At 38.5% G+C, this 14,830-nt stretch overlaps 1 protein-coding gene across 5 annotated transcripts in view; it reads right to left on the bottom strand.

The window, feature by feature from the left end:
• ARNT2 (aryl hydrocarbon receptor nuclear translocator 2) overlaps positions 1 to 14,830 on the bottom strand; it is a 95,728-nt gene that overhangs the window by 70,699 nt on the left and 10,199 nt on the right. For 3 of the 5 annotated variants that reach the window (XM_086849540.1, XM_086849541.1, XM_086849542.1), the window contains exon 2: positions 1,722 to 1,833. In XM_086849540.1, the coding sequence (XP_086705666.1) occupies positions 1,722 to 1,833 (112 nt within the window). Of the gene's footprint in view, positions 1 to 1,721; positions 1,834 to 6,137; positions 6,229 to 14,830 lie in introns of those variants that run through there. The other 2 variants (XM_023933910.2, XM_023933911.2) reach the window with 1 other exon arrangement.

The raw sequence follows: 14,830 nt of genomic DNA, 5'->3' as shown, positions 1-14,830 counted from the left end.
AAGTACTTTCAGCTCAGGCCTGGAGAAAGGCCATTAGTTCACAGCTATGGTGCACAGATGAAATACCATGATCCAGGTATAAAAGTGACTCTGTACTAATTTACTCATTGAATTAACATGTTAAAGACATTTAAAATAATTTGATTTTATGTTCCTGCCACCCTCCCCTCACTTCACTTTCTCACAAATAGATGACAATACTTAAAATGCAACAGTTAAAGCATTTCAATTAATATCAAGTCAGTATTTGATATCAGAATATTTCACAGTCAGCAGCATCAAACCTTGGCAACAGTAAATTGCAAACTGATATTCAGAGCTGACATGGTTTATGATCAAAAAAGAGATCAAATATCCTGCAACTCAAGTACAAAACCTTATCCATGTTAGGTAGCAATGAAAAGATGTTAATGCTTTGTCTTTTCTTTTGAGTGCAAGTCTAATAATGTTTTCTCATTGAGCAGCTTGAAAATAAAAATGTGATGCTTGTCAAAGCTAGATTTTAGGAGTTTCTCAAACCAATTTCATACAGTTAGATCAGCATAAGAAGAGCACTCAGTGGGGGGAGATATTAAAACTGTTCTGTACAAAGAACACCCCTCAGAACAACCACCCGGAGTGTTCACATCACACCAACCTCGCCCCACAGTCAAGGCAAGGTCAACCTCCTCCCTTGTTAATTCAGTCCAAGACTGAGACTCCAGCACTGTCACTGGAGCAGACACACAAAACTGGCAACCCACCTTGGTGAGCAATCCCTAGAGTAACTCTTGCAAGGAATAATGTCTTCCTTAGGCAAAGATTTTACTCACGCTGTCAATCCTGTTAAGCCCCACCACTGCCTTATTTAGGACTAAATAGAAGACTAATCAATCTCCTTTGAAGAGATTCTCAGATCAGTTATCTCTGAGAAAGCATCACCCAAAGACCATTACTATTTGTGATCAACCTTTGATAAAAGCAGGAGGGAGCTGTCAACGCTAGAGAGTAGTTTTCTGTTCTTCTCAAGCTCTTGCTATACTTTTGTTCTAACAGAGAATTACTATGAGCTGCCACAGAGCAATCTGATGTGGGCAACTACCCCTATACCACATCTGCCTCTGACACTTTTTAAAACAACTTTTCTTCTTTAGCAGAGCCCTCAAGCTTGTGCAAGGGCTGAATTTGATTCAGATCCTTCTCCCAGAAGAAGACTGTGCTGCGCTTCCAGTGAGACCTGGAATATCGTGGTCCACAATCTCTGAAGAGTGAGCCCTCATGCTATTTCTGTACCTGGAACTATAAAGAAAACATCTTTAACAGGCCTCTCTCTAAGAGATTCCAAGTGTAAACTCCAGATGAAGTTGAGTAAGTCTGCATGTGCAATCTTGTTACCTTTATACACTCGATAAATCACTGTAAGATTAAACAGATGTAGGCAATACGCATTCATTATATCTACAACAGCCACACATCCAAACTCCTTTCTGGATACCTTGCCAAACCTGAAAATCTTTTGAAAGAAGCAAAACAACAAGCCATATGCTTATCAGCAAGTTTGATCTTGCAGGAAGAACAGATGCAGTGAATAGAAAAACAAAACATTAGTGACCAATGTTGTAATGCAGGTTACATAAATATAACGTTACATAATAAACACACACATATATACAGGTGCATTTTGAGTTTTACAATACAAGTGATTTCCAGTTTCAGCCCTGAAAAAAAAGGACATGGCTTACCCAGAGCGACGCTTTCCTCCTCTGGAAGGCATGGATCCTGCCATCCTCACTTGTCCACTCGCCATTGGAGCCACTGGCAGGGCCACCGAGCCAGGAATATCTGATGCCATTTCTGGAAGGCAGAGGTAGGGGGAGAGGTGGGGGAAATCCCTTAATCCATTACCTTCAATGAGAAAACTCTGCTGATTAGAGACAGGCCCTTCCCAAAACAGATAAAGCTTTCCTTTTTATTTCTAAGGAAAAGTAAAGCTCTCCTACTAAAACCCAACAGATTCCCAGATCCTTTAGAAAATGCCCAGCTCAGTAGACATTACAGTGCCTGGGAGACAGGGAGAATTGCAGGTAGGTATCTCTGTAATTCCACTGACCTAATGGTTCTCATTTTAAGTCTCAAAGAGGCTGTCAGATGAAGGCCAACAACCTTCTACAACAGTTAAAGTGCCTTGTACAGAAACACAGAGCTGAATTCCCAAGGCAAAGGAAGCTGCAGATCATGGTACCAGGGCACCAAGAAAAAGAAAGTTCAAAAACACAGTTTGCTCGAGAGACCAAGAGTTGAGAGCAGAGATGAATTATCAGGTGATGCTGGTTTTTATTATTGATATTCTGGAGGCATTCAGAGGGCCAGACTGAACTGGTGTCTGTGTGGTGTCATGCAGAGCAGAAGTGAGCCCAAGATCCAGGCTGATATGTTCACCCCTCTGCCATGGCTCAAGGTATAGCCACAGGTTAATGAGATCCTCAAACCTCAAAACTTTGATGTGAGAAACTGCAAAAGCTCACCTTATGCAATGGTTTTTAGAACACTAATGGCAAGTACTTCAATATCTATTAATAACAGTTCATTACAATTCAAAAAAGAAAAGTGGAATATAACATATTTATATCCTTTTCTTCTATCCCATTATTAAGCATGGGTTTAAGAATGTTTTTCCTCTGTATAACTCTTATAAACTATATGAGCAATTAAAACTTTTTTCTAATGCACGTATACTTTATTCACTCTGGAGGCAAAATCTACAGTCAAAACATTTAATTATCTTGAAAGAAAATGCATCTTCCTTCCAACTTTAAAAAAAAAAAAACTTGGCAAGGTATCTGGAGCTATAGCTAAATATAATTACTAATGGAAAGAAAATCTGCTTAAAAAATCCTTCTATTTTTTCCCCAACAGATAAGTATGAAATAACTTCAATTATGGAGACAGGAATCCACATTCCTTCATTATGTCTGGAGAGCACTTCCATCTCTGCCACACTTTATACACATCCATTATGCAACATTATGCATTTCAAATAATAACATTTTATCTGTTCACTGATTTCATGAATTTCTTCTAGTACATTTAGTTTTATTAACTCCTTTTCAACTAAAAAGCAACAGAGCAATCCAGTATTTTTTAACAAAGTCCACAAGGCCAAACAGTGAGACCTCTGCCTACACCCACACACCACAGAGAGTTCCACAGTGGCTAAAGCTGCAGCTATGTGGAAACACAGCTTTAATGCACATTAGCATGCCTCCAGACAAATAAAAGCATCAGCATGCAAACAACTGGTAAACCACTATTTCCAGAATAAATACCCTTAGCTGCCTAATGCCCATAATTCACTCAGAACATTCAAACTTATCTCTCACGGATAGAACCGAAGGTCATTTTGAAATGCTCTGCTCACTCATTTATTAAAGCAGATGGTAAAAACCGTAATAAATCTACCTGCAAAGTGTCCCCGTCACTCAGAAACACATTTAAGTATAGATCATCAAGGAGATCGGATTTTTTTTAAGTAGTAACTGTAATACAATTTCAGATCACCTCTGAGCAGTATTTTAAGAGTAAGAACATACCGTATTGTGATGAGAAACTCTTGTAACCTTATTTTCCACAATCTAAACCAAAGATGATGAAAAAAGACACCAAGGGTTGTATTCATCTACTTTTAAAAGTCCAAAAGCCAAAACTAATTGCTCAAGGTAACTTTACAGCTCACCATGAAAAAAGGCAACAAAGCCCCCTTGCTCTCCTTTATGCATTCCATGCTTTGAGGTGCATCCAAAACAGGTTGAGCAAACCTCTTTCTGTAGAGCCCTTCGCCCTTCCTCTCCCCACTGACAGAAAAATTAAAAGACATGCTGGGTCAACAATCATAAAGATCATGTTTTCAGGCTTATCTAAACCCATGTCCAAATACACATTAACAGTGCTGTTCACAGAAGAGTTTCAGCAGCAAGTGCTGGGAAACAAGGTGTTCTCTTCCTGAGATTGAATGTTCAAAGAGTGGACTTCCCTTTTGCCAATGGAAATAATACAAGTGTTGCTTACTCTACCCAAAATTAAAATACATAAACGTAATGGTAAAATTCTCAGGAAGTGAAACAACATCAAGCTGAACATTCACAGAAATCATCTGTAACCATCAAGGCAGCGTTCTGAACAAATTTCTTTAAAATCTTTAAAAGGTGCATCTTAGTGTCAAATAGGAATAATTTTTTTTCTGAAAAAATGCATGCACTCTTTCATTTGGAGCTTAGAGAGTTCCTAGAGATCTGCCAAAGAACACAGAAATGATATTAGAACAAAACCCAGCACAACACTCACAACCTTTAGTGAACATTCCTCCAGTTATATCACAGTTAACAGCTCTTGTTATCACTGTCATGTCTGGGAGCAGGCCAGGTCCTGCCAGTAATATTTATGTTCATCTTGGGGATCCCTGAGGAGCCACATTAATCCAGGAACAATGTAAAAGCAGAATTAGTCCCTCCATTTCTGTCCAGACTTAATTTCACTACTGAGCATTCAAAGTTTGGACATTACACTTTACTTCAGTGCCACATTTAGGTCAACCCCAAAATATTCCCGCATGTTTCTGAAATAAAAGTTTATCTGCAAACGCACATTAAAATACTGGGTTAAAATACAGAGATTTATTCCTCCAAAAATTCACATTCATCTCAAGCTGTTACATAAATCTGCAAAAGAAATAGCTGCTGTGCACTTCACAAAGCAAAGCACAAAGAGCAAGCTAAATGCTGCACAAGGATACCATGAAAGTCCACAAGAACCCAAAACAGAGCAAGAATTACAGAAATGTGCAGCATGCCAGGATGAACCTGGACTTCACTTTTTCGCTAAGGAATTACTAAAACATGGCTCTCAAGCCCAAACTTTAAATCTTGAGCCCCACCCCAGATCCACTGCCTGAAATGCAGCTCTATCTTGCCTCTGACACAAATTTGTGACTTGCTGAGGTATCCCCCAGAGAAGGGCAGCTCTTTGGCCAGGTATCCTCACAGGGAGCATCACACAGCTCTGGAGGTGCTGGCCCCTGCTCTGCTCCTCTCCACAAACCACAGCCATGAATCCTGCTGGGAAGGTTTGAAATGCTGTGCATGACAAGACTTCCTAAGTCCATCATATAAAGGTTCTGTTAACTACACCATTTTCAGCCACTTGAACCATACTCCCCTCACCTAAAATACAGCAACACAGACAGGGCCAGGTTATAACCCGAAGTCTACTGGAGAAATGGTTTTACTGACTCCCAAAGACTTTGAATTCCTGACATTAGCTGTGATGACCAGTCCCAGGTTTGCTATTCCATGCCAGGTACCACTGAGCATGCTCTCCACATGGCTCCTTTATCCTTCAGCATCTACTGTAATAATAAACACAACTCAAGTCAGATACCAACATCTGACTAAACAAGTGTAAATTCTACTTTTATCAATACAAATGCGACAGATTTCCAGCCACTAATCCATAGAACTGCTGAGATGTCAATCACCTCCAATTAAATGTGAATCTAAGGCTAAACACAGAATTACAGACATGCCCAATCCCATCAACAGCATTGTACACAATGATTTCAAAATGTTCTTTTAAATATTCTAAGAAAGGAGATTTCAAAAACTTCTTTAGAAACTGCATTTTTCAATTACCCTGAAGTGATACGGGAGCTAGATGCATTTCAGCTAAATGGTTTTGATTGCAGTCAATTGCAAGGGGGATTTTCTGCTTAGCACAGAGACATTTAAGAATAAACTATATCATAGCTCTTACTTTAGAATATGCCAACAAAAATACGAAGCCATCATGTAGTCAAAAATATTTCACAGAAATATTAACGCTAAAAATCTAGCTGTATACTTAGTCATTGCTTTTATGTGTTAACCACAGAGATTATAAAACAGAGCTCACTCTCAAAGAATATAAAAAATCCCCGTTTTTCATTGTTCCTGATAACTCTATTAATACTGTTTTACTTGCATTCCGTTGCCAGACACTTTAAATAGACTCCACATCAAAAAACATCTACTGTACAGAGAGGATATGCAGAAAAGCAAAAACATTCCTTGCCATGCTCTCGACAGAATTACGATTGCAAATAAATCACAAAATATAAGAAATCCCACCTTTAAGGAAGACTCTTACAAAGATGCTATTTCTTTCCTGCGAACAAAACCTTCTTGGAGAGAAATTTTATCCGCATATAAGAAGAGTCAGAAACCTCTGGGAAGAAATGTAGCAGCATTGGTATTCTGCTCAGAAAATGTCATCACAGATCTGTTTACCTTAACTGTGGACCATGATTCAGCCGGTGACAACCGTCTTGCATACTGATCAATTTATTTGCAGCAAAATTACTAACATTTTCTACTTTAACCATTTAGGTTCTGGAAAGAGCTACTAAGACAGGAATAATATAAAAAACCTAATTAAATAAAAACTTTCCCCTCCACCACAATGCTCTGTGCTTTGGGGTGTGTGCAGGGGGCCCACCCCTAATCCTGAAGATAAATTAGGGCATGTGGTGAGCAGTTACTAGAGAAACGCTCTCTTTTTCAAAATGAAGATCAGAGCTTTATCCTCTGCCTGCATCACAGGTGAATGCTAAGCACACTCAGAGAGGGGGGAGATGATGAGATTGAGCTGCTCAGTTGAAGGGGCACTGCCTGTTCAGCAGAGACTGGGACCAAGCATTTAAAGAGTGGCCTAGCTGGTGTTCCAGAGGCCAAACACAGTTACCTCACTCCCTGCCTTCCCTGCTGGGACTCTGGAGGAGATGCTAGAGTCAGTGACACACATAAGAGGTATATACCATATGCCCCACCAGCAGACTGGAAGAGCAAGTTTTGAAATCAGAGGTGAAACCCTCTGTGGTGCCTCCACACTTGACTTGTGTTCACAGAAGCCACCCATGTGGGATTCCCTGGGATCTCACTGCAATCCACACCCTTTTGTGTGCCCCACAGTTCAACAACACCACCTGGATGTGCAAAAGAAGGTGGGATGCAGACAAAGAATTGGAAATAAACTGTGACAAAAGAGAGTTTTGGTCTACTTGAGGGGAATTCTTGCTGCAAGTGCTCAGCTTGAGGGACAATGTGAGACCCATCACTACAGGATGAGCAGCCAATGCTAAAAACCAGGATGCTCTAAAGCACCCAAAATTAAACATGCCATGCAGAAACCACTGTACCCAAAAACCCCAATGTGGAAAAATCAGTCTTATGATCTGTAAAACCAAAGAATTATTTCATACATTACTATGTGATTTTGAATGTTATTTTCACAGTACTTCTTATTTTAATTTCCAGTTTTCATGTTAATCACCTTATTCATTCCAGTCATGTTGGTAATTCCATTCATCCATATCCACACATACCCTGTGATCAACACACAAAAATTTCCAGAGCCATCATGGAGCAAGGAAAGGATGTGGACCACATTCATATTCACTGCCTAAATGACCAATACCACCTATATATGACTTAATAAACTCAGAATGCTCTTTAGCACAATTCAGGAGTCACAACTCTGCACCTACCGCAGAGAATGGTACAGACTAAAAATTAAACTTGAAGCACAGACAGAAGATGCACTTGGCTACTTAAAGTTAGGCTGGGAAGAAGGGAAAGGGAAAGGTTCATTCCTCCTATCTTCCTGACAAATGGCATGGCACCTTATGCCCCTGCATTTTTCCCTGGCTATTTTTCTGCTTCTTATTCATAATTCCTTGTTACCTCTTTTTGACCTATTCAGCCTCTGACTGAGGTGAACTATTTCTTGTACTCTCTTTAATAAGCCAATGCATCCAACTGCTGACAAGTCCTGCCAAACTATGACCATTTCCCTCAAAAGAGGTTGCTGAAAATCAAAACAGGGAGCAAAGGTGAAAAAAGAAGCCTTAATGGCTTCTGTTCTGAAAGCATGTCTCTAGTCTTGGAAAACAATAAACCCTCTAGGAATTAAAACAAGGCTTGTATCTGCACTGCAGAATGAATGTGAAAACTGACCTGAACCTGAGCACTCGGCCTGTCTCTGAAATTTGATAATCTTTCCCCCTGCAGAAGTGGGGGCTATAACTCAGTCAGAAGAGCACCCAGGTCTCCAGCATGATTATGATGGACTGATGCATTAGAAGAAAAGTATTTCTCACATCCAAAGTCTGGAAGTGCATGAAGGAGAGAGCCAGAAGCAAATCCAAGGGCCTGGGGTAGATTCATATTGAAAACACAACCTGGGCCTCCAACACTTGGCAAATGTCTCAGATATAAATAGTTACAAGTGGGAAAGTGCACATGCAAATCGGGCAGGGAAGTAGGGCAGCTACTGTAAAAGGCCAGTTTACAGAGAGGATGAAAATCTGACTTTGAAAGGCTGTCTCAGGATTGATGTAAACATTATTAAAAGAGAGGCAGGTGCTTAGTTTACATGAAGGGTCACAGTGAAACAGCAGACAACAGCAACAGGACAATTTAAGGTGTTTTAATGTGACCCTACCCGGTCTTCGGCCACTACAGACGTGATAATGCAATCATACAACATAATTCCACGCTTAATTGTCTCTGAATTAATTTGCCCTGGTTTTACTGACATTATTTTGGCTGATATTACTGACATGTGGCAAAAGTGCCAAGCAAATCAACAAAAAACAAGGCTCCCCAAACTATGCATCATTTCCATTTGAAATGAATGGTGATTCTCCCTTCTTCTCTGACATTTTGTATTTGCCAAAAGTAACTGCATAATTATAAGTTATGTGTGAGAAACAGAAGGTAACATTCAGTGTTATTTTCCATACTTTTTACTGAGCATCAGACCTAGCAAACAGCATATATGGCTGTTCTCTTATGTACAACCACTCACAGCTGACCCATTAATGAACTCACAAAACCTGTGCAAGCACACACCCAGCCTGGGCAAACAAACATGAGGAAAAAATAATAAACTCTAAGGTCCTTTCCAGTTTCTCAGAGACAAATCATGCTCAGTTCATTAATTCTTCATTTAACAAGTCTGTTTCATTTAGCTTGTTTTGGTTGGCATTCAATTAGAAATCCATGTACAGGACAATTTTTTCCCTTTTTAAAACAGAACACTTGCTGTATTTCATCCAATAAAACATCAGGAGGTAAAGTGGAAGCTGCAACACCAGCTAAAGCCAGGCACAATAATCCTGAATTAGGCAAAACACCTGTATATGGCCCTGTCCACAGGATTATCACTAATCATTAAAAGGGCTGAGTAAAATTTGTTGCTCAGTAAATAAGCAAAGAGAACAAATTGAGAGTTACCCAGCTAGCAAATGCAAGTTAAAAAAAAAAATAACCCACACAGCCATGCTATCAGCTTTACTGTAATTTCAGTTATGGATGTATTTTGTCATACCTGCCTCTACATTCTTAAGATTTATTGAGATTAGACTTCTGTCTACACAGAAAGAAAAGCCCTCCCATCCAACCACTCCTCATCTCCTGCCTTGTACAGCATCCAATTTTTGCTGGCTGCTCTCAAGACTATATATCAATACATATGTCCATATATATATATATATACACACACACACATATATACATATATATATATGTACATATATACATATATGCACACTCAGGTATAGATAAATGTACACACATATATACACATGTGTATACACACATATATGCAAACCAGAAGACTTAAGCCTGGATTCCTTCTCCCACTGCACTGCTTGTTGCCTCCTGGGAGTCTCTCTAAGCCAGTCCACTCCTCAAAGGTAGTGTCAAAGTATTTCAGCCACTGTCACACTATCCCAGAACTTGCCCCTTCTCACACCCTTAATATTTTTGCTCTCCTGCCCAATCACAACTATCTCTGGATGCCCCAAACTACCTACAATGGGAATCTGGGGATGCAAAGAAAAACTATATAGGCTTTATTTAGAGCCTATTTAAAACTGTGGGAAAGATATTCATTGAGCTCTATGAATCAAAGATCATGCCTGGCTCAAGAAGCCTCTGAGTCCCACGTGGCTGGAGGGTGGGACAGTAGCCAGGGGAAGCACAGCACCTGCTTTTGGCCAGTGCTAGAAAATACATGCTGGGTTTGAAAAATTTTACTTTTTGGACAAGACAGCATGTTTTTACATCAGGAGCAGCAGATGTAGCATTTCTTTAGTGTATTTCTTCTGCAAAGGTAAGTAAGATAGGAAATTAACCAATTACTGCTATTACTTTATTTCATTTACAATGAAATCAAGCATTTTCCATGGTATGCCCTTGCTCTGGATCACTGATTATTAGTTTTATACCATCACTGCTATTTGTTCTTTCCTAAATACATTTTGTTTCCATTCCCTCTTCTATAATTCTCAAAAGAATATCTGCAAGCAAATTTCTTTTTATAAATTCCTAAACTGTTCCTAAAACTGTTTTATAATAAAAAGATAAAAACAGTAACTGCTCAATAGTTTATCTGCACTAGGTCATCATTTGAGGCTTCATTTTTGTTCATTCATCGTCAAACTATTTCTTTTAAAATAATATTTCCACAATTTTCTATCAAGCAGTCTGGCTTCTTACTATCTATCTAGGCATTATTTTCCAGCAATAGAAGCTGGTTTAGATTTCAAGCATTTTCAGCACCTGATAACAAATCTATTTTGTTCATGTACAAGTTCAACTGCTAATTTGTGGAAATTATTTTGAAGCTGCTATTAAAATATTTGTAGTGGTATACAGAAGGGTAAAATTCACTGAGATCAATACTGTGGCTCTCCAGAGTTTACATCATAACAAGATGACAGCGCTCTAAACTCCTATCAACTACATAAAACTTAGTCAATAGCTGTATAAATGCAAAGAAATAAAGCTAATTAGCAATAAATCTGTTCAGAGCATTCACTAAAATGGATTTTAACTAAATGTAGATCAGGGGCAGCCTAACTTTCCCAGAAATCCAATATCTTCCTCAATTATTTCATTTTCTCCTCTACCCAAAAATGCACAGAATTCACATGAAAGTCATTGCCAACATCACTTGTCCATATTTTCTGTTAATTACAGAAGTAATCAGCTATCAGATTTCAAGAGCATGAGAGGCAGTATTTATGACTGTAACTTTTGGTTCACATTTGAAGAAATTTGACAACATATTTCTTAAGTAATGAGCAGAAGTGTTCAAGTGAATTAATAAATTCTTGGTCTCCTCTTATAATTATTTCACAAAAATTTTCTTATAATGCATTTGCAGTGAGAAATCATTGTTCTAAGTTCACAGGTGCAAGCAGTTATATAATTTATCCTAAATGTAAAAATTTGAAAATGCATGGAGCCAGACCAAAACAGATTACCCTTCCCCACCAGGAGGAACCTCTAGAGTCACTTTGCTGAGCCAAGTCACCCAGGGCTGGCAATGAAGACCATGAAGGCTTTGTACATCCTCTTTCTGAGGATGTGGTGACTGCCAAACTCCATTCCCTCAAACCCAGGCCCACGAGCTGCCCTGCAAGCCACAGACCACACTGGGGTCACAGACTGGGGTATTTGTGGGGCTCCCACCACACCAGACCGACACATTCGCTCCCCATCGGCTGCAGAAAGCTCGGGAGCAGCGCAGTCCAGCGACAAAGATGTAAAATGTGGACCACTCTGATTCAAATTATTCACTGAAAATTACTGACTCGTGTCCTTCAAATGCCTTTATGACAAGGATTTTTAAGTGTGCCTCAGAAGGGCATGTTAATTTTAAATTTCATTCAGAACAGCAACTTGCGTTACCAAATACTTAATTATCAGTAAATTTACACTGTCCTTGGGCACTGTTGGGTAATCAGAATGCTATTGTTTTCATTAAACAGCATTCTATTGATAGCACTAATGACTTCAGTTCTGCTTGATCAACAAGCAAATGATGCTTATTTGATGTTATGATAATTAATTGGCCTTTCAGGTGTTTTCACACCCCAATTCATTACTAAGAATTAGAATTTTTATGTTAAACACCTTAAAAAGAATATCACTACTCCTCAAAAACACATTCTAAAAATAGGGTGTGGTTTAGTACTTCTTCCTTTTCTCACGATTTCTAATACAACATTCTCTGCCTAAAAACTGCAGGGAAAAAAACCCCACATTTAACTCCCTTTCAAAAACCCAGCCTGAGCATTGTAAATACTCAGTTCATTTTATGTCTATCTGAAATTCCTTTAAGTCAAAGGACATTTTCTGATTAAAATTTCTTTTATTTTTCTTTTCCTCTATAGATTGAAGAAAACAGCCAACCTCACTTTCCCATAGTAGCAAGAAGGATCAAAAAATATGTCTCCAACAGGGTGTACAAGTGAACAGGCTCCAGCCATTAATTCTCAAAGTCCCTGCCCAGTTGATGAAACACTGTACTCCAGCCTTCAGACCATGGAAGAGGGCTATGAATAAGAAAATTCCAGATTCAAATTGAACTGAACCTTGAAAAGCCACCTGAAAGGAGTGCACCAGTCTTCCCACAATGTTCACCTGGCACCTGTCACCAACCTGGATGTGTTCAGTTCAACCTCCCAACAAGGACAACCTTCAGAACACCTTCTGATGTCTTCACTAATGTGATACACCAGCCCACAGCAGCAGCTACCCTCCTCTCTGCAGATGAGTTTCCCAAATTCCCTGAATTTTTCTGCAAGCAAAAATCCCCCAACATTTCAAATAAAGGTCTTAATGATTTTTCTACTTTTCATTGCCCCTTCATTAAATTATTTTTAGAACATTATTCTTTTTAAGTAATTTCACATATTAAATATTTCATGTCTGCAAATAACAAAAAAAATAATAAGACATTCACAAGCTTTTGGGTGCTCAAAGGTAACAGTATTTGCTGCTGTGTTGTTACTTTATAGAATTTTTTGTTCCCACAAATGTTCTAAATGGTACACTCCAATGTTACTGCATAAGGGAAACCTTCATAGGCATGTAGAAAATATAAAATACTAAAATGTTCTGCTGCAGAATATTCCTTAGTGTTTCTTTAAGTTTCCTACACTCCCAACAATTTGTCATGAATTTTGTAACACCTTTTTTCTGTACCTTCTTCCCAGAGCTGCTTCCTGAACATATTTTTTAAAACTGAATCTCATGCTTTCTTTTTAGAATTACCAGTTTTAACGTAAGAGAAAATGCTGTTTCCAGGTAGGCTGTGCCAGACTTTCTGAAGTGATCAGCAGTAATAGCTATGCTCTTACTTGCTTTTTCAGAATTACAGAATACAAGATTTGCTGGATGTTCTACCAGTGAACCACTAAACAAAAAAAAAAGCATATGACAACAAAGCATTATTTTTCTATGTCCCCATATTCACATTAAACACGATTTGACATCCATTACAAGCCACTTGTTCCCAAAAGCATACAGACAGTCCTGTGTATATATCAAATGCAGAAGTGAAGAATGATACAGAAAAAACCCTCACTGTAAACAAACTGGATGTTTGTCAAAAAACAAGCTGATTGTTTGTCTGTAAATATTGACCAAAGTAAGGTTTTAGCTTTGCTATTTGCTGACTGAAGAGCAGCACAGGCAAGTACACAGGACACACAAGATTAGTCTGAATTTCAAACCTGGCAATCAGGTTCCAGCTACTACAGGGACTCTACGCAATAAAACAAACAGCCAGTGGCAGCCACATGCATTTACCAAGAAATCACTACAAGTACTTTATACTTACATTTCAACATTAGAAAGAATCATGATTTCATTTCTGAAAATGTATTTACTTCCAGGGATAGTTCACTGATTTGATTTAAAGAGCAGTTTGAGTTAACCCACTAACCAAATAACCCCATATAATACTTTTTCCTACTTTTTAAATTTAACTTGCAAATGCACAGCAAACACTTGAAACGTATCTCATAATTTTAACTCAGTGCAACTGTGTTTCTGATATAGTTTGATCATCTCTGGTGTATGAAGCAATGTACATTTTGCTCTCAATCTTAATACAAACTGTAGTTGGATGAGAATAAACTAATGCATTTTCAAAGGCAAATTTAAGTGCCATAAGCAAGCATAAGACAACAAGATATTAGTAGTAAAACCTATATTAATACTTTAAAGCCAGGTCAATTTTTGCTAGTTCAGCACTGAAATAACTATCATGTATATTCTGCCAAGACATTTAAAAAGCACATTATCCAAATATCCTAAAACTCTGGAAAGAAAATACAAATTAATGGTTATTCATGTGCCTGGAATAAATAACTGCTGCTTCCAGAGAGATAGAAGCTGTATATTTTCCTTTTCTCTCTCTTCCCGAAGGGGGGAAATTTTTTGCTAATCCAACATAAATGCAGTTGAAATAAAAATCTATTAATAAACATTATCAATTAGTACATCACAATGAAACACATTCTTTGCTTGTCCCAGCATAGGCATCTTACAAATATGTAATTTTTACAACTGACACATAGGAAAAAAGCACCTCAAGTATGCAGTCTTATGAACAGGACTTGCAAACTGGTGCTAAGATAAATGAAAACAAAAATCAGATGACTTAATTGTGGCATGTGAATGTTATTTGTCAGTGATTCAGTAGAAAGCCTGTAGAAAACTTGAAGCCTGTCCAGGGCCTGTACCACAAGCCTGCCTTCTTGCCCTGGTGGATTCTCAGATGAAGCAGTCAGCCAGTGATATGTGCAAAATGTGCAGCCAGCGTGCAACAGCCGGGAATTTGCCTGCACAGCGACAATTCACTGCTCTCTGAAATTCTTATTCATAATTACCACTTTCATGTTAAATTTAGCAATGACGAAATGTCCTTAGGACCATCCTGAAAAAGCAGGAGAGGGGAGTAGGTG

Source organism: Cyanistes caeruleus, chromosome 13 (assembly GCF_971803275.1).
Source record: "Cyanistes caeruleus chromosome 13, bCyaCae1.hap1.1, whole genome shotgun sequence".
NCBI classification, from domain to species: Eukaryota; Metazoa; Chordata; class Aves; order Passeriformes; family Paridae; genus Cyanistes; species Cyanistes caeruleus.
Note: the sequence above shows the minus strand (reverse complement) of the source record. Positions and strands in the feature narration are given on the sequence as shown.